This window comes from Salvelinus namaycush, chromosome 31 (assembly GCF_016432855.1).
Source record: "Salvelinus namaycush isolate Seneca chromosome 31, SaNama_1.0, whole genome shotgun sequence".
Classification (NCBI taxonomy): domain Eukaryota; kingdom Metazoa; phylum Chordata; class Actinopteri; order Salmoniformes; family Salmonidae; genus Salvelinus; species Salvelinus namaycush.
In genome coordinates, this window is record NC_052337.1 from 43,616,162 (window position 1) to 43,637,252 (window position 21,091).

A 21,091-nucleotide genomic window follows, 5' to 3' on the forward strand; every position below is an offset into this window, starting at 1 on the left:
ACTATCCAAATAAAGTGTGACCGCTCTTTCCTGAGATGGCTACAAGAGTACCAACTCTACGTTATGATCAAAATCAAATCAATTGTTATTTGTCTCCTGCTTCGTAAATAACTGGTGTAGACTAACAGTGAAACGCTTACTTATCGGCCCTTCCCAACAATGCAAAGAGAAAAAAATACAACGAATAGAAAAACGTTAACACGAGGAATAAATACACAATGAGTAACGATAACTTGGCTATATACATGGGGTACCGGCACCGTGTCGATGTGCAAGGGTACGAGGCAATTGAGGTCGATATGTAATGTACATAGATAGGGATAAAGTAACTAGGCAACAGGATAGACAATAAACAGTAGCAGCAGTGTATGTGATGAGTCAAAATTGTTAAAGGCGCTGCATGGTCAATATGTCGTCTGATTTGCCTGTGCAGCATTTATGATGATACGGCCTCCGCAGAAATCAAGGCATCCATACGTCTAGCACTTCGACCAACCAGCGCAAAGCTGTTGTGAAGGAAGTTGTCAAGGAAGTGAGTTTGTGTTGATACAGGACATCCCGCCCTCATCTACCGTCAACCAATGATGTCAATGTGGAGCTATACGTTGCCATCCACATCTTACCACATTTGAAAGCCACACATCGATGCCGTACAGAGCTCGATTTGGCCTCTGAGTGCATCCAGAGGCTCCGTATTAACGTCACACCCTCCATACGAATCCTCCGACCACATTTTCAGATCAAGGATAAATTGGTTAGTGCAAAAGGGTCAATGCAGATAGTCCGGGTAGATATTGAATAATGATACAGCTTCTACCCCCCCACGCCATAATACTGCTAAATGGTTAGTTAAATAGTTCATCAACAGCATTATATTCAACATAATCACCATGGGTGCCATGGAATTTGTGCTGTGAGGGAAAACACTTGCTAGGCCTATATATACAGTGCAAAAATGAAAAAATATATGTATGTCAAAAATCTAATTCAATATCAATATGAATTTTTCATAATTCAGCAAGGGTATTTTTATTTTATTGTCCTTGAGACCTTCTGACTTGCTGTTGGGCTGTCTCCTGGTGAAATAGTTTGGTTAATGCCGCCGCCTAGCGGTCAAATAGTATCATCACACATCGACCCATTTAATGCTGAGGACCAATGAAAATGCAGTGAGTGCGTATGCTGTACGTTTTCTTAGCGCGGGAAAGAATGATGTCGACAACTACATACGTAAACTACAGGGAAAAGGCGAGACACACACCCCACGAAAGCCAGTTTTGAGACGTCGTTTTCGCATAGTTTATCATTTTATGTGGCTAATATCCTTCGAAGTGATATGGATACAGAACGGAGTACTGAAATATGTGGGAACGTCCCGGATGTAACATTGTCAACACCAAAGAGGAAGGACTTCTCTACAGCTAAGGGGGCTCATAAAAGGTACGAAAATAGTGTTCCACAAAGTCACAAGTCTTGTTAACTGGACAGAGTAATAGCTACCTCTATAGCGCGGGGTGACACTATTGTAATTGCTCCACATTCAATGTACTTTTCTTTCATGGTGTCGTAGTTAGCGTCTATTCAGTTGTTAGCTGAAAGGTTGTTGTGATACTTCATCTTTGCCGCTTGGTGGCGGTAGTGTAACGTTACTGAATGTTGCGCTTGCCTCAGCAAAAATGTTACACGTTTGAAAACTCTACAACGTACCCCCCCGACAAGGCAGGCAGATTACTTTTAAGATGCTATGATCAAGTACACCTAGAGTAATAAACCAATATATTGAATGGTGCCAACTTTGCCACAAACTAACTGCACTTCCATCAAGGTACAAACTGGCAGAGAGTACTAGTTGCATTTTCATTAATCAATTAAGTTTGTGGCAAAGCAAATTCCATAGTGTGGCACCATTTCAATATCTAGGTTGAATAATCTAGGTTTATTTCACATTTATCATACCATTCCCTCTTGAACACAACTTGATATAACTTCGTGTCAGGATCTTGAACGTAATCTACCTACCTGGTCTTTAGGCCTAGATCCCTGATAACCTGGCCAGACTCTTATACACACTGAGATGTGGCATGTGATACTATTCCATCTAGGTTATAGATCAGTGATTTCATTGAATAGGATATCAGGAAATATTATACTTGTTTTCTTTTCCCCCCCTTAGGACCCCATACACGGGACACAAAGTCCATTCCAGCTTCAAATCACCTGTAAGTCTTCTGGTGTAGAATTGCTTTTGCATATCACACAGACACGCGCGCACACACACACCACAACATGTTTTGGCATCATCCTAGTCCTTGTCTTTCCCCAGGTCCAGACCTCCAGTACTGGCCCCGCCAAGCCTGAAGACGAGATAGAGGAACTGAAGAAGACACGGGCGAAGTTAGACTCAGAGATTACACTGTTGGAGAAAGAGTGCGTACAATGGGGAATAGAGTTGAATAGTAGAGGAGTTTAAATGTCATTCATTAAGATGTCCTTCACTATGGTTTTTCTACTGAATGGAATGAATCTTTTACTTGTTGATTAGGTTGTGTGTGTTATCTGATAGTGTTGTCCAATATTTGTAATCGCATTAACACTTTCTTTCCATGCTGTTATTAATTCACAAACAATACATTGGCGGTATAGATGAAACCATGTGTGTTGAGAGACTAACCAATGTGTGTGGATTTCTACAGTGGGATCAGAGTTGATGAGTTGGAGCAGCACATTGACTTGCTACATGAGTACAACGACATCAAAGACGTCGGACAGTCACTAGTAGGCAGGATAGGTGAGGCCTACACACACACACGGGTGTACACACACACACACACAGGTGTACACAGTATACAAAAACACACACAGATTTTCACATTCACTAAATACTCTGCCACAATCTAATCAGCTTTGGTGGTAGTAAAATATTTTTCTTCCATTCAGTAGAATAGCCATAGTGAAGGACATCTCATGGACTGACCGTAATATAATTTAAACACTTCTACTTTAGTTATTCAAATAACTTCAACTCTATTCTACTTTTCTGAAAGTTCCATTGGTTACATTAAGTCAGGCAAGCACAGATGGTGTTGGAAATGATTTCAAATTGTTTTTTGAATCCAGGTGTGTGTGTGTGTTGCAGCTGCCCTGAGAGGAGTGACCACACGAGACCTATATGGCCAATTTGGCCTTGAGCTGGATGACTGAGGGAGAGAGAGTGGGTGCCCATCCTATGCTCTGCCCCCTCCAGAACAAGTTGCATTCTTCAACAGTCTTTTCTTTGGTGGGTGTTTGGTGCGGTATGGCCTAATCTACATAGGTATAACCATGTGTGTAGGCAGCACACCATACACAATTGCCCTCTGGGCCAACAACAAAAGTGGAAATATTCAGAACAGTACAGAGTCTGTAGACATAATTGTTGTACATCGTTCTCTTTTACTAAACACCCCCCCCCCCCTCTCCTACATTGCACTTTTATAAGAAGGTAATGCATTTATTTCCATTAAGTATAGTATTGGTGCATACTCTGCTTCAGAAGTGCAAGGGAAAACTGACTTTCAAACTAACGTCTGCTCTATTTCCAAATGTAGTGCTGGCAAGTTTATTAGTAAAACAAATGTTTTACCTCAAATGTATTATTTGCTAATTAAGTTCTGGCAAGGTCCACTAAAATACAACTATTTGTGCAGTATATTTTGTTTTTGACTGCAAATGATGTCTTGAATGCATGTTCAGAGATAAAGTGAATTGTCCCGGAGGGTTTGTTGGACTTGTTTGTTGGAGGAGAAAGTTCTGTTGAAGATCACTGAGGAGAATGATTGTCACTGATTGATAAAATAAGAGGTGCCTTGTCATAATCTGTGGAAACCACTGATGATGTTTTGTCTTGAGCTGATAGTGGCTGTAAGAAATGCTGCCGCATTGCCCAGATGATCCAATGATTAGTGTGGTAGGCTTTGTGTGTGTGTGTGTTTTATCTCCTCTTTTGCATGAGTCAATGAGCATACCCAATGGGCGTAAGCTAGTTGTTTCAACTTAATTTTTTCAACGTATTGTGTCGTGGAGTCAACGTGGAAAGTACATTGGATTTGCAGAAAGTCATCAATGTAAACTTGTTTTAAGGGGGAAATTTCAGCCACAGAATTGTCATCACGGTAACCAATTTTCAACATAGACAAACCTTGTATAAAATATATTCAATTTGTACCTTTGAAACAACATCAGATCGTCAACGTTCTATCCACTATCGGAAAAGACGAAAGGCTAGGCAGCACCTCCTACTGGAGAATTGATCTATCTACAACTATCCATTTGGTCTCTCCTTTGTCAAGACAATCCATCCACCTGGCAGGTGTGGCATATCAAGAAGCTGATTAACAGCATGATTGTTACACAGGTGCACCTTGTGCTGTGGACAATAAAAGGCCACTCTAAAATGTGCTGATTTGTCACACACAACAATGCCATACATTTGGAGAATTTGGCAGTAAGGATGAATGCCGGTTTCAATTGTACCGGGCAGATGACAGACAGCGTGTATGGCGTCATGTGAGTGGCTTGGTGAGGTTATGGTATGGGTAGGCATAAACTACGGCCAACGAACACATCTCCAACTAAACTAAAAATACAAGTTAAAGAATAGGATTAAGCCAGTGGCTCAGATTTAAACTATCCAAGCCTTAGATACATGTCCTTTAAATGTTGATTGTTGGTTGAGTTGTCAACCTAACACAATTCTATATGACTTTTGTAAATAGCCTATCTTACAAACTAATGTCAAAGTTTTTATTCAACCTTACAATGAGTAACCCATCCATGGTCACATTTTGAGGTTGCTGTGACTATAAAAGTCTTATGTAATCATAGAAAGTGTGTATGTTCAAGATAGCGCGCAACGGTTCCTGGTCTGTGGAGATCTCCACAACATAACTATCTGTGCAGAACCTCGAACAGCATTGCCCACTTGCGCTATGTACTTTTAATGTAATCTCAACTACAATACTGGTCTTTTGGTTGTGCTATTTAGTTGAAGCACAGTGATAACATATTAAGTTGTTGTATAAATACAACATATCTTACATTGTGTTCCCATTTCAACTGTATTGTACTTACTTGGGGTGGGCGAATAAAGGTTGAAATTCCATTAATCAACGTCTCAACCAAAAATGACCCGGATTTCCATGTTGAAATGATGTGGTGTGCCCCAGTGGTTAGTTTACTCTGACTCTATAGCCTACTGTCTTGGCCAACTTTTTATTCACACTTCCTGCTTTAGAAATAGCCTGCAAAATAGCAAGCAACCGCAAGGCACCCTCATTAAATAATAATGTTATCATAATAGCTAAATATAGCTTCTTCTTTTTTTAAAGGGCTTTCTGTAAATGATCAAGTATTATCCTGTGATAATTTTCGCAGCCTAAAAACAATTTCCTGCACAACTGACTATACTGCCATAGAAGAATGTGGTTATGGTGTGAAACGAATGCCTTATTGAACCCTGCACCTACCTCGGTCCATATCCGAGCATCCGAACAGTACCAGTGCTGCGCTCTAGTGGAGGCCTGGGTTTATTATGGGCAGAATAGAACTACCGTTATGCGCAGGTCTGGTACAGTGAGAGGCTCCCACAGTATGACTGTATACGGTGATCTCCCCTACCCTACGATTTGAAGCTGTGAGGGTTTTACGTGCGTCTCATAGACCCGCATCAGGCCTATGTCACTACCGGGTGGAAACGGCCGTGCACCCACTCGTTTGCAGGGCCGCATTTCCTTGACAGAATTTCTGCGGCAAGCTCCACCTCTATCGGAGTCAATTATAAACTATGGGTGCTGTGATTGGTCGTAGGTCATGTCACTCATCGTTTACACATAACGGTATACGAAGGGGGCGGGCTCAACTAAGAAAATTATAGTCATTTGAATTACAGTAGCGAGAGAGCTCATGGCTACAATGAAGCTGAAAAAAATTATACTGGCGATATGAATTAGCTGATGATTTAGATGGGGGCAAAGTCGAACCAAGGAGGCAGGCGAATTTGATATAATCCTACAGGAGGAAGGGCAGTTCGCTGAAACCCTGGTGTGTGTGTGTGCCAACGCACAAGTAAAAGCCAGAGAGCGGTGGAAGGCTTTACTAAGCCGATCAAGGCGGAATTGTAGACTACAAAACGGGTTCCACGTCCGGTGTAATACGCACATTATTGTGATTGTGGGGGACGTGAAACAAGGTATGTCAAAGAAGAACACTCACAACACTTGTCATTTCTATTTCCCTCAATGGTCTGGTTTCCGGCTCCATGATTATTTAGTAGCCTAGTGAGGTCCGAATAGCGTAGGCTTCACCAACTGTCCTTTAACAACCTTGCCAGTGTATTGAAGCCTGTGTTTGAATGGACCAGGTTCGAACCTGTTGGAGGATTCTATTCCGTTATGTAGAATACCCTAATATTATATCTTGTCAGTGCCAAGAGGGCGTGTGGCCGAAAATCGGGCAGCGTTGACACACTAAATTGAGAGGCTACAGAATAGCCACCACCACTCCATTCTAGTGTGTATTTCGTTGCGCACTACAGCGACGCATGCAACCTTGCTGATGTTGCTATCGTGTTATCATAAATCGATCGACACTATGGACGTTCGATCGAATGTACACGATTGAAACCTTTTAGAGATGTAACGGTTCTGATTATACGTGGTCGGGTCGCGCACATGGTATAGCTGCTGGTGTTGGTCGAGTCTTTTTTATTTCCCATCAGCAGTGAGCCTGCCTCTCTCTCCCTACTACCGCAGTACTGCTGCTGTGATGCTATTGTACGCGCGTTAAATTTCCGGGATGTAGGCTATAGCTATAGACCATCTATAGATGCGCAGGTTGCCAAACATTCTCATTTTCCAAGCCCCTGCGTATGTTGTGATGTTGGATGATGATTTATAGCCTAAATAGTCATATTATTTAATCGCAGCAATGTTTAATCCTCTTCTGTGGGCCATAGCCTAGGCTACATTATAAATGTATGTAGCCAATAGCCATGCTGGCCAGATGGTGTAATATCCGCTGATGATGAGCACTTTGACGCATGCGATAATTTGTTATCATGATCATGCTCCCGCCTCATAACAGAACATATTAGAAATAAGAATCACGTGTTCTTGTTGACACCGATGCATATATAGCGTCAGATAAAGGTTCCTATCTCATTAACAAAAGGCACTGGCCATATCAGGTAGCATTGAGAGGGACCAACGTCAACAAATTATTGTTACCCCCGGTGTCCTCTGCCCTCTGGCTCTGTACTGGTTCTGATCTGTATGTACCAACAGTAAATAATACATTTTTATGTCATCTGTGAGCCCAAACATGTGCTGTAATTGGACAGATAAAATTGTAACAAACAACATTTCTCTCGTGTAGCCTACTGCATAGCCTACTGCATACTGATATGACAGCCAATTTTATAATTCTTTGATACCAACATATGTCATAGGCAGAGACACCTTTGGCTTTGTTTTTACATCAATATGGCGCTGGCCTGGTACCCAGCCTGGAGAGCCCTTGTGGTCAGGACATTCCCAAACTGGACCTTGCAAAAACAAATCAAAAATCACATTTTATTTGTCACATGCGCCGAATACAACAGGTGAAGTGCTTACTTACGAGCCCATTCCCAACAGTGCAGAGTTAAAAAGTAAGACAAATATTTAAATACAAAGGGAAATAGTAACACAATCAAAACAATAACAAGGCTGTATACAAGGAGTACCAGTACTGAGTCAATGTGCAGGGGTACGAGGTAATTGAGGTAATATTGAGGTACATGTAAGTACGGATAAAAGTGACTAGGCAACCAGGATATAGAGTTAACAGAGTAGCAGCAGCGTGTGTGAAAGTGTCTATGTGTGAGTGTGTGTGGTGTCAATATGCATGTGTGTGTGTGTGTGTGTGTGTGAGAGAGAGTATGTAGTGTGTGTGTGTTGGAGTGTAGTATGCGTGAGTGTGTGCGTAGAGTCTAGTGAGTGTGCAAAGAGCGAGTGCAAGAGAGTCCGTGCAAAACAATTAAGATAATAAAAGAATAGAGGGGGTCAATGTAAATAGTCCGGTTAGCCATTTGTTCAGCAGTCTTATGGCTTGGGGGTAGAAGCTGTTCAGGTGCTTTTTAGTCACAGACTTGGTGTTCCGGTATCGCTTGCCGTGCGAGAGCAGAGAGAACAGTCTATGATTTGGGTGGCTGGAGTCTCAGACAATTTTTAGGGCCTTCCTCTGACACTGCCTGGTACAGAGGTCCTGAATGGCAGGGAGTTCTGCCCCAGTGAAGTACTAGGCTGTACGCACTAATCTCTGTAGCACCTTGCGGTCGGATGCCAAGCAGTTGCCATAATAAACGGGGATGCAGACAGTCAAGATGCTCTCAATGGTGCAGCTGTAGAACCTTTTGAGGATCTGAGGGCCCGTGTCAAATCTTTTCAGCCTCCTGAGGGTGAAGAGGCGTTGTCGTGCCCTCTTTTTTTCTTTTTTCTTTAAATGTAACCTTTATTTAACTAGGCAAGTCAGTTAAGAACAAAATCTTATTTACAATGACGCTGGACCAATTCACGACTGTGTTGGTGTGTTTGGACCATGATAGGTCCTTAGTGGTGTGGACACAGAGGAACTTGAAGCTCTCGACCCGCTCTAATACATATCGCAAAGGACACCTTGCTTTTTGAAAGGCTGTGAGGAAAAACATGTTATGAAGCATTCTTAGAAATGTTACAAAGCATGAACTAGACCTTTACTTTCATTTACTTGTAATTTAACATAGAGCCTATCCATAAAGGCATGTAGTGTAGTTCTAAATCTGGAAGTTCTAAATAGATAGGAAGACATTTATAAAGGGGAAAAGGGATGTGGAATACAGAGAACCTCTATAGAGATTTAGAACAGAGAACGTTTGAGGCCCCTCTATTCTGATTGAGAAAAGCCACCCAGACCCAGCTGTGAATGCTGCCCAGGAAAAGCTCGGAGGCAGCGAATGTCAACGGCCGTGTTTTTAGTCGCCTTCCTTATCTAGATCGTCCTACCTGACGACACTCACCTAATGCCAAAGGCAAGAGTGTAGGCAGGGTCTAGGCTTATGCTCGGTTATATTTGACACATCACTAATTCAGTAGACGCTCCTGTCCAGAGAGACTTACAAAAAAAGTGCTTTCAGCTAAGGAAGGCGAGACTACCACAACCACACACCACAGGTTCATTGAAAGTGCAACCTCTGTGCTAGAATAAAATGAAGTATAAGTAAATGAAAGTAAAGGTCTAGTTTATGCTTTGTAACATTTATAATAATGATTTATAACGTATTTTTTGTCCCTCGCAGCCTTTCAAAAAAATCAAGGTGTCCTTTGCAACATGATAGGCAAATGCCCTCTCGTCACATCGCCGACTGACTGTACAGTAACTTGTGTTCAGAACATGGGACCATTGATTTAAGCCCTTAGAAAATATTCTTGAAAATTGATAGAATGGGTTGACATTGTGACTTGTGTTTCCTACTCTCCAGGATGATGCGCCTGGCCTGCTGCACTGTCCTGCTCTTTGTGTTCCGTCTCCTGGTGGGCCTGCCCTGGTTCCAAGTCCTCCCCTCCATCCTCATCTTCTACCTGGGCTCTGGAGGTTGGAAGTTCATATACATTTTTGCCAAGACCATCGGCAGAGACGTACAGTGAGTGGGAGTATAGTGTGGGCTGTGGTGTGTGTGTACCTGTCTGCAAGTAAATGGTTTTGTTTTTCAAGTCACTCAGAAGCATGTTTTATGGAAACATTTGAGTCAGTCCTGCTCGGTTTTAAGACCTTTCAAACAACAGATCATTTGACCATGGCTAAATAGTTGTGTAATTGTCTCCAACAAAATAAGCAGCATATTCCTGTAAGACAAGCTAACGTGTGCGACAGGGGGGGAGTGTCGAGGACTCCTGAGGTTTCTCTGTGTTGTGACTTCACAGCTAGCTCGACAAGACCATTGGCAGACACCTGGAGTGAGTAGGGGGTTAGGGGTGTGTGTTATGTTCCCCAGCAAGAAAAACCAAAATTGACGCTCAAAACGTAAGGCGAACTAACAAAGAGTCACTGACAACAAGCAAAACTAAACAGTTGGGGTTATAAGAGGGGTTCTGAGAGACACTCATCTGGGTGTCCACTGAAAGCTGACTAGCAACAGCAACTGGGACCTAAAAGAAACACACCACGAGCGGCCCACAAAATTTGCCCAAGAACAAGCAAACAAAATTAAAACCAAACATAAAGACAGGAAGCAAAGCAAAAAGTGGAGCGAAACGAAAACAGGAAGTCATTGCTCCTTATTATAAACAAGTTTACAGCTTTGCAGAACAGCTTTTTTTTAAACAACAAATATGACTAGGACTCGAAGTGCAAAATGTCTCCTACAAGAAAATGATCATGTTCCTGTAAGACGAGCTAAAGTGTGTGACAGAGCGAAGAGTTGAGGAGTTAATCAGGTCAGGTATGGAGGAATATTTCAGAGAGAACAGAGACGTAGCGCAGACAAACGAGAGAGACAGGTGCTAAGGTTTCTCTGCGTTTTAAGCTGTTCCTTTTATTTATACAGGTTTTTCCTCATTGAGATAACATCTCTTTTCCAAGAGAGACCTGGTCCAATAGCAGCAGGGGGAACAACGTTTCAGACAAAACCATGGTGACAGGTACAGCCACTACCCCTCGCCCCCAAGTAACCTTTCAATGTTTGCAGATCTGAACGGTTTGGAATGGTGTAGTGGTGTTGACCTTACAGATCTGCAAACATTGAAGGGGAAGGGGAATCAGTTGTTACCCGTATTTGTCACACTGCTGAGCCAAACCGGGCCGAGCTGAGTTGTACTTCTCTAGCCTGGTTGTGCGTCCACCATGGTTCAGACAGGAAACGTCACGTATTAGTTGAGCCATTCATTCGAAGATGACAATCCATGCAGTACTGTACGTTAGTCTTGGCGTTAGGCTTTGCTCCTTCGGGGTAGCTCACTGCCAGATCATGCGTCATGTAAGATATAATAATTCAGGCAGAAAACAAGCTATGCTATACCAATCCCCCTGACCGAAACAAAAGCAGAGCCCCAACAGGTGGAGGCTGGGGTGGGTGGTGGGAAAGCAGAAAACAGACGTGCATAGCGAGTAACGCATGTTACAGCATTAGCACGTCACAGAGAACACCAGCGCATAGCTTGTGCACGGCAGCCATCAGAGAATGTGTGTGTAAACCTGGTTGACTAATAGACCACCATTTAGTTTTTATTAGGATCCCCATTAGCTGATGCCAAGGCGCTGCTCTTCCTGGGGTCCAAACAGGAATGAAACAAGAAACAACACAACAATAATCTACATCATAAATACAACAAAACATCACACAATACATTGTGCACTATACAAATGTACAATGGTCCATCATTACCATTACAATATTGCAATGAGTGTGTGTTAAGAGTGTGTGGGTGTGGGTGTGTCTTCACAGCTATATTAAGGTAGGGTGATGAATGAAATTGGTGCAATATCAGCTGGTGCAACACTCGTGTTTCCTGTATGAACCTTTTGCGTTTCATTTCAGACAGGAAACCATTTATTGGAAGATGACAATACGTGCAGCCACATTAGCAGTGGCGCTCGGCTCTGCTCCTTCAGGGCAGCTCACTGCGAGGGCATGCATGTGAGATCATCATGTAAGATATAATAACAGGCAGATATCTTGGTATGCTATACCAATCCCCAAAACAGACGATGAACCGTGTGTACGGCAGACGCATGCCATTAAGAGCTTTAAGATCACCTACGTGATCTATGTAATATGATCGGTACTGCATATGTGTGACAATGAGGATACTGAGATAGCTTCTCAGAAAACCATGAGTCGGCTTGTTGGCCATATACCACACCCCCTCGGGCCCTATTGCTTCATTGCAGTACCATTAATGCTGGTTGAGAGAATGCAAAGAGCGTGCAAAGCTGTCATCAAGGCAAAGGGTGGCTACTTTGAAGAATCTAGAATGTATTTTGATCTGTTTAACACTTTTTTGGTTACTACGTGATTCCGTATGTGTTATATCCTGGTTATGATTTCTTCACTATTATTCTACAATGTAGGAAATAGTAAAAATCAAGAAATACCCTGGAATGAGTAGGTGTGTCCAAACGTTTGACTGGTACTGTATATAGTAGTATTGCAATTCAGTAAAAGAGAAGCGATGTAGCTATTAGACCCCGGGGCTTAGAGTAATGACACGATTAGCAATTACTGCAGTAACTCATCTAGGCTTCCACAATCTCTGTTCGTAAGCAGCAGAGGCCAATGATCTTGAGGGTAAGCTGGGACCCATTGAGAAGCAGTAGCAGCGTCCATGCTGGAGTGGGCTGTCTGTAGCTCAGAGCTCGCCCGCAACGCTGGCGAAGGAACCGGAGCCATGATGAGTTGCAGTATCTTGTCATTTTTGCTAGCATCATTGTTCGACAGAGGTTCGCCAGGTGCAGCCCGTGGTCAGCATGCGGTTAGCATAACATGAAAGAGAGGACAAAGGCAGTGTTAGTTCTAGTGATGACAACTGATGTTCCATTGCTCGTCTTAAGTTCTTGGAGTGTATGCGAGTACAATTAACATGGGAGTGGTCATAAACGGTCAGAACTTGAGAGATCATACAAGATTTAAAGGAATGGAACATTTAGTGCACTTCGGAATGAAGAACCCATAGAAGCCATCATACAGACCGTCCCTGGAAAAGCGTCAGTGTGAACCCAACGCCATCGCTTTAACGTCAAAGTCAAACTTGTGCTAATGAGAGAGGAGAGATGCTCTTTGATATGCACGTTGGTCGCTTCTTCGTAGGACATGAAGAGTAGGTGGTCAGATTAGAACCCGAGCAGACTACAGGGTCCCGACACCTAGAATCAACTGAAACCCTGCTATCGGACCATTGATAAAGAAGGCGGCATTCGCCTGAATGAGATTTCTAAAAGGAAAGCATACATGTATAACGACACAAGGCGGGAACCAGATGCAGACACGGGAGGCAGATGGTTTGCGCTCTATGTTTCATAGTCCAAGGGATAGACAAAAGGCAGGTCGGGGACAGGCAAGGGTTCATAGCCAGGGCAGAGTCCAAAAGGGTACAGGGCGGCAGGCAGACAGGCTCGAGGTCAGGGGCAGGCAGAGTGGTCAGGCAGGCGGGCTCAGAGTCAGGGCAGGCAAAGGTCAAGGCCAGGAGGACGAGAAAAAGTGGAAAAACAGGAGCTGAGAGAAAACCGCTGGTTGAAATGGCAAACAAGACGAACTGGAACAGACAGACAGAAAACACAGGTATAAATGCACAGGGGATAATGGGGAAGATGGAGCGACACCTGGAGGGGGGTGGGGACAAGCACAAGGACAGGTGAAACAGATCAGGGTGTGACAACATGGTTATATGAACGGATAACACCGTACAGAGAGAAGAGCTGAGATTAGACTGCTGCAGATCAGCACGGCTCAGCCATGGCATACCAACATATACTGTGCATCTGGAAAGTATTCAGAACCCTTGACTTCTTCCACATTTATCTTACGTTACAGGCAATACCACATAATGACAAAGCAAAAAAAAAAGGCTAATTTATCTTATTTTTTTTTTTTAAGTCAATATTACAAGTATTCAGACCCTTTACTCAGTACTTTGTTGATATGTGTGGAAATGATCCCACGCGTGGTTTACGCACAGATTTGTGCCTACGCGCGATTGATAAATGAGGCCCCTGGTCTTTGCCTAAATCTGAAGTGTGAGTTGTTAGCTTCTATCTGCAATATTCCAGTCAAGGAAAAGTAACATACCTTGGGATTACCATAGTTTAGGATCAACAGGAAAGATGCTCAATTAAACTTCAAGCCTATTATTGCAACAACAAAAAAACGAAAAGAAGTTGAACCAATGGTTGCAGAGGTTGAATATTGCTTTTTAAATCTGAGGGGCTCCAGGCTCCAGGCTTAGTTACGCAGCTCAGTCCCTCCATCTTGATAACAAAATGGGTAAATCTGTTGACCAGATGCTTTTCAACGTCATATGGAAAAATCGTACACATTATACTAGGAAATCTGTCGTTATGAACGCACGAATATGGTGGTGTACATTTTGTGGATTTCCCTACTTTGAATACCACTTTTAAGGTAAATTGGACATTCCTTAAATAATACAACTTCAACTTGGAATTTCATCCCTCATTACTTCTCCCGTTTTGGTGACTTCAATTTTATTTTGCTTCGTAACTACAACATTGATGAGATTCCTACAAAATGATCTGCTTTTCATAGACAAGTGTTCTTAGCGTGGTCGTTAATATATAACCATACTTTCCCCCCGCATAGGTATTTCATTCGGAACAATAAGGATATTTTGTATAGAAAATACTTGCTCCCTCAGAACAAGAGCAGATTTCTAACGTGCTTTATTTCAAAGGAATGTTGTATCTATTCTTGATGTCACAATGTACTGGAATACATTTGTCAATACTATCTGTTGGACAGAAGGTTTGGTTATTACCACACAAATACCTGCTTGTTAACAAGGTCAAAGAGGTCTCTTTCAGAATGATATATAAGTATTACCCTGCGAATCATTACCTGAAGGAACAAACAAAAGACATATTAACGTTAACTGTACTTGTTGCGATGAGCATCCAGAAACAGTTTTGCATTTATTTTGTCATGGTCTACATGTGAAGAGATTAAGGCAAGATGTTTGTAGATTTACAATTGATGATATTCTTGATGACTTTTGTTTGTTATGGGAGAATGTACTGCTCGGGATTTCCTTAACTATAATAAGGATACAGAAAAAAAATGTACCTCTTAAATTTGCTAATGCCAAAATGTCATATTCATGAATGTAAATTCACTAATAAAAACACTCTTCCTTGTTTTCTATAAGGAGTTCGAGCTGTACATTTAAAGGGATAGTTCACCCAAATTACAAAATTACAAATTGTTTTCCTTAGCATGTAAGCAGTCTATCGACAAGGTATGACAGCAATCCATGCTTTGGTTTAGTTTGAATTTTAACTTTTTATTTAACTAGGCAAGTCAGTTAAGAACACATTTTTATTTTACAATGACGGATTACCTCGGCCAAACCCTCCCCTAACCCGGACGACGCTGGGCCAATTGTGCGACGCCCTATGGGACTCCCGATCACGGCCGGTTGTGATACAGCCCGGGATCAAACCTGGGTCTGTAGTAGCGCTGAGATGCAGTGCCATAGATGGCTGCGCCACTCGGGAGCAGTTAATTGAAAACAATCACAGTAACATACTCAATTGTTACCCATAAATTATTTGATATTGATATAAAAATGGCTGCATTGGACTTTTAAGAATACAGCATAGAATTCTAGAAATTTCTCAATTTGAACTTTGATACCAGATGCAAAACAGAGATAGGTGTTTTTGCTTTATTACTATGTACATCACGTCCACTGCTAAATAGTCAGGAAAAAACATGCAAAACAACATCAGGGTCGTGTTTATTAGGGCACTTAAGTTTAGGTAGTCCCTCCCTGTTATAAACGGTTTCTTTCTGTTTGGTGCCTAGTGAACACGGCCCAGTTTACTACAATGTCTCAACATTCAGATGAACATTGTTGTGCTCTTTAGACTCTTAGCACCTTTGAGCTGTTGTTGTTGTCGTCGTATTCTCACCCTATCCTTCACCTCCTTCTCCCCCACAGTGCAGCGGGCGTCCTCATCAAGGTGAAATGGAACGTCAAGCGTCACCTGCGGGAACGAAATACCCTCCCGAAGATCTTCGCGGAGACCGTGCGTCGCCACGGGGACAAGACAGCGCTCATCTTTGAAGGCACCGGCGAGAAGTGGTCCTTCCGGCAGCTGGACGAGTACTCCAACCGCGTGGCCAACCTGCTGCTCCAGAAAGGCTTCGTGGAAGGGGATGTGGTGGCTCTCTTCATGGAGAGCCGGTCCCAGTACGTGGGCCTCTGGCTGGGCATGGCCAAGATTGGTGTGGAGGCGGCCCTGATCAACTTCAACCTGAGGCTGGAGGCCTTGGTGCACTGTGTCACCATTTCCAACGCCAAGGCTGTGGTGTTCGGCAGCGAGCTGACCGAGGGTGAGGAGAGAGGGGGGGGGGGGGGGGGGGTGGAGGAGAGGAAGTGGGAGGGTGGAGGGAGTGGATGGATGGAGGACTGATTGGTTGAGTGACAGGTTGCTGGAAGCAGGGCCGCCAGAAAACGTGGCAAGGCGGCATTTATCACTCCACTTTTTATTTTATTTAATATAATATATCGACGCAAAGCGTATAAAAGAGGGGCAAAGTACTGCTTTTTTAAACCGATTTGACTCCTGATTCTTCGACTCACGCACAATTTCTCTGTCCTTCACATCGGAGTGTTGCTGCAGGCTCTTTGCATGCCATGACCAATCAGATTCACGGAAATTGCAGGTAGCGCGGGCCGGGCACAACGCACAAAGCTCAAGGGGCGCTCTCCACTTTCCACCAGTATTTATTTAGCAAGCCTGATAACACATCACTCACGACCACAGGAGGCAGGCGAGGGGAGGACGGCTCATAATAATGGCTGGAATGGAATGGTATCAAACACTTGGAAATCATTCAATTTATGTCGTTGCAGACATTTCTATGAGCCCGTTCTCCCCAATTAAGGTGCCACTAGCCGCCTGTGCTCCCAACAGACACGAGCAAAAACTCTGAGTTCATATTTTATTAGACCTACAGTTGCATAGGGCAGGACTACACGTTGCAAACCTGCATAAAGCAAGCTCAGCCCTGTAAGTTTTATTGTCCAATCATTTTGCTTCCCCTGTGTCTGTGTATAGGAACCCCCGCAAGTCCTTAAAATATAATTCATATGAAGGTTGCTGCAGTTTGACAGGGTTTTCATCCTCCCCAAGGCCAGGAGTTTTTCCAGGAGTTTGTTTAAACCGTGTGACCTGATTAGAAAAACTGTGGTCCCATCATAGCCCATATTAAACCTTTTGTACAACAGATTAATCACATTATACTGTATAAGGTCCCGAGTTTTAACTGGTTAGGTTACCAGATCAGGAAAAACTACGGGGCCCAGCAATTTTTTTTGCATCCTGTTTCCATTGATCATCCTTGAGATGTTTCTACAACTTGATTGGAGTCCACCTGAGGTAAATTCAATTGATTAGACATCATTTGGAAAGGCACACACCTGTCTATATAAGGTCCCACAGTTGACAGTGCATGTCAGAGCAAAAACCAAGCCATGAGGTTGAAGGAATTGTCTGTAGAGCTCCGAGACAGGATTGTGTCAAGGCACAGATCTGGGGAAGGGTACCAAAAAAAATCTGCAGCATTGAAGGTCCCCAAAAATAGAGTCCTCCATCATTCTTAAATGGAAGAAGTTTGGAACCACTCTTCCTAGAGCTCTTCCTAGAGCTCCCGGCCAAACTGAGCAATCGGGAGAGAAGGGCCTTGATCAGGGAGGTGACCAAGAACCTACTGTGGAGATGGGAGAACCTTCCAGAAGGACAACCATCTCTGCAGCACTCCACCAATCAGGCCTTTATGGTAGAGTGGCCAGACGGAAGTCACTCCTTAGTAAAAGGCACATGACAGCCCGCTTGGAGTTTGCCTAAAGACTAAACACTAAGATTGAATTCTTTGGCCTGAATACCAACCGTCACATCTGGAGGAAACCTGTCACCATCCCTACTGTGAAGCATGGTGGTGGCAGCTTCATGCTGTGGGGGTGTTTTTCAGCGGCAGAGACTGAGAGACTAGTCAGGATCGAGGGAAAGATGAATGGAGCAAAGTACAGAGAGATCTTTGATGAAAACCTGCTCCAGAGCACTCAGGACCTCAGACTGGGGCCCTAAGCAAACAGCCAAGACAACGCAGGAGTGCCTTCGGGACAAATCTCGGAATGTCCTTGAGTGGTCCAGCCAGAGCCCAGACTATAACCCGATCGAACATCTCTGAAGAGACCTGAAAATAGCTGTGCAGTGACACTCCCCATCCAACCTGACAGCTTGAGAGGATCTGCAGAGAAGAATGTGAGAATCTCCCCAAATACAGGTGTGACAAGCTTGTAGCGTCATACCCAAGACGACTTGAGGATGTAATCACTGCCAACGGTGCTTCAAAAATGTTCTGAGTAAAGGGTCTGAACACTTATGTAAATGTGATATTTTAGTTTTAAATATTTAACTCTTAAGGATCGTACCTTTTTTTTTGTGGAAATGTGAAATTAATGTCGGAGAATATATTACATTAGATCTGATAAGATAATACAAACCAAAAAACATGCTTTATTTTTTTTTCCGTGTTTGAAATGCAAGATAAAGGATAGGTCTAGATGTAATTTAGATTTTGGCCACCAGATGGCAGCAGTGTGTGCGCAAAGTTTCAGACTGATCCAGTGAAGAATTACATTACTGCACAATATTGTGTATCAAGTCTGACAGGAGTTTGCCCAAATGTGCCCAATTGATACATTTTCAAGTACATAACTATAGAGAACATACAAAAATGCTATGGTAATAAAAATAAAGTTTACACACTCCCAGGAATGTCATACATGATGGATCATTAGCTTATACACTAACTTTCACACATCTAGATGGCCGGGCGGGGTGGGTGTGGAGCCAGAGACAGCAGTGGGGTCAAACTGTAGACCCCAGCTCCTACATTTGAACATAAAAATTGATTTTATCAAACAGAATTATGCTACATTTTATCTCTGGGACCCTCAGGATGACAAATCAGAGCAAGATTTCTGAATGTATTTACCTTCAGAGGTGAATGTATCAAACCAGTTGCCGTGATAAATGTTTTTTGTTGTTGTGCACTCTCCTCAAACAATAGCATGGTATTTTTTCACTGTAATAGCTACTGTTAATTGGACACTGCAGTTAGATTAACAATAATTTAAGCTTTCTGCCCATATAAGACATGTCTATGTCCCGGAAAGTTGGTTGTTGTGTACAACGTCATTCTAGTCACATTAGCGTACGTTAGCAACATTCTTCCCGGTTTAGGGACACCCATCCCGTAGAGGTTAATAAATTAGCAAAACAATTCTAAAAACCAGTTTTTGCTTTGTCATTATGCGGTATTGTGTGTACATTGATGACGAAAAACAACAATTTAATACATTTTAGAATAACGCTGTAATGTAACAACATTTTGAAAAAGTCAAGGGGTCTGAATACTTTCCGAATGCACTGTTGATTACGCCTAGTCCCTAGACTAAAAAGCATGTTCAATAAATATTCTCCATTGAAAGTGCTTTTTAGTCTTAAGTGTAGGCTTGGTCTGGGAAACTGGCACAGAATGTTCTTGAATTATGCAGTGATAGTTTCTACCTTCACTATTTAGGACCCTAATCTGTATTTTATATGTAAATGAAATGTTATAATAATGAAGGTTCCAGACAGTTTTTTTGTTGTTGTTGCAATTTCACTTGTTTTGAGAAACTTACCCCACCAGCAATTGACTACCTTAGCCTCATTCTGGAGTACCAGGGCATCCAATCGTGATGGGCATCCAAGGGCTCTCAGTATCGTGATGCAGGTCTTTAGATGTTGTATGCATAAAATTGTGTCGTACATAACTTTATCCACAACGTTATAATCCATTTTGTTGAACTCAAGCGATCATTTCTGGCGCAAGCATATTGTACTTCCTCGTTCCTCTGGCTACTGCGCTACACACACACACACACACACACACAAACACATACTGTACACACTTTTATAGTCATTATATGCTGCTGTTACTCTGTTCTTTATTTTACTCTTATTATTATCTATCCTGATACCTAGTCACTTTAGTTTATTGTCCTTCTGAAAGGTGAATTAATCTCCCAGTGTCTGGTGGAAAGCAGACACTATTTTTTATCCTGTGAAAACTCCTCAGTCCTTAACCATTACAAGCATACCCATAACATGATGCAGCCACCACTTATTATTATCTATCTATCCTGATGCCTAGTCACTTTACCCTGCTTTCATGTACATATCTACCTCAAATATCTCGTACCCCTGCACATTGATCTGGTACTGATACTCCCTGTATATAACTCCATTCTTGTGTATTTTATTTTATTCCTCTTCTGTTAAAATTGTATTATTATTTTTTTTTTACTCTGCATCGGTCTGCATTCTCTTGGGAAGGGCTTGTAAGCAAGCATTTCACGGTAAAGTCTATACCCTTTTGTATTCGGCGGGTGTGACAAATGCAATTTGATTTCATTTGGTTCAGAAGCAGTCTAGCCAGTCCACAACAACGTGTCCACTAGCTTGCTAACACATTTTTTCTTTCAAACTACTACACTTCCAGCATGTCTGACTACGAATACGAGGAGGAAGTGTTCTAATTTGCAGGCCAGCCTTATTTACTTGAACTGGAATACACAGACGAGGAGCCTCAACAGATGGAGGATGACAGAGAGAGATGTTTAATCTATAGTAAGAAGAGGAAGGACACATGACTATTGACTATGTAGAGATTGTGGGGTCCTGTTCAGACTAATGATAAAGCATACAGTATATATCAAGTCTATCTTTATCCTTTGGTTTATATCTTTAAGTAATTGGAAACCCTGCATCCCTCTGCGTTTAAACATGCCAAATGCAGTCAGCACATTTTCCTGCTGAGAGAATGCAGACTGAGTAGGGTTTTTTATTTGTGTTTCTGTGAAATTAACTTTCAACTCACTCTCTCCCGTCATTTCTCTCTCTGTCTTTCTCTCTCCCACTCCCTCCCTCCCCTCCGTCCCTCCCCATCCCTCCCTCCTCTCTCTCCGTCCTCCAGCCATGTGTGAGGTACACAGTTCAATGGGGAAGACAGTGCAGATGCTGTGTTCAGGGGACTGGGACCCCAAACGTGTTCCTGTGGGGACAGAGTGCCTGGAGCCTCTTCTAGACGCGGCCCCCACCCACCTGCCCAGCCGTCCAGACCGCTGCTTCACAGGTCAGTCAATCTGTCACTCAAAAAATCCATCCAATCGCACTCAGACACTGTATAAGGAGCCAGACCTGGGCTCAAATAGTTTATTCTTACAAATGTTTTGATCATTTGATTGAACCTGTC

At 42.8% G+C, this 21,091-nt stretch overlaps 2 protein-coding genes across 2 annotated transcripts in view; both read left to right on the forward strand.

Annotated features, from left to right (window-relative positions):
- Positions 1–1,177: 1,177 nt before the first annotated feature.
- Positions 1,178–5,115, forward strand: swi5 (SWI5 homologous recombination repair protein). Its single transcript, XM_038970796.1, has 5 exons — positions 1,178–1,440; positions 2,174–2,219; positions 2,324–2,427; positions 2,694–2,788; positions 3,137–5,115. The coding sequence occupies exons 1-5, from the start codon at positions 1,337–1,339 to the stop codon at positions 3,199–3,201; spliced, it is 414 nt and encodes a 137-aa protein (XP_038826724.1). The 5' UTR covers positions 1,178–1,336; the 3' UTR covers positions 3,202–5,115.
- Positions 5,116–5,920: 805 nt separating this feature from the next.
- The window catches only part of slc27a4 (solute carrier family 27 member 4), a 29,343-nt gene continuing 14,172 nt past the window's right edge, over positions 5,921–21,091 (forward strand). Inside the window, exons 1-4 of the mRNA XM_038970528.1 lie at positions 5,921–6,226; positions 9,533–9,694; positions 15,723–16,117; positions 20,813–20,971. Of these exons, the coding sequence (XP_038826456.1) occupies positions 9,534–9,694; positions 15,723–16,117; positions 20,813–20,971 (715 nt within the window). The 5' untranslated portion in view covers positions 5,921–6,226; position 9,533. The remainder of the gene's footprint in view (positions 6,227–9,532; positions 9,695–15,722; positions 16,118–20,812; positions 20,972–21,091) is intronic.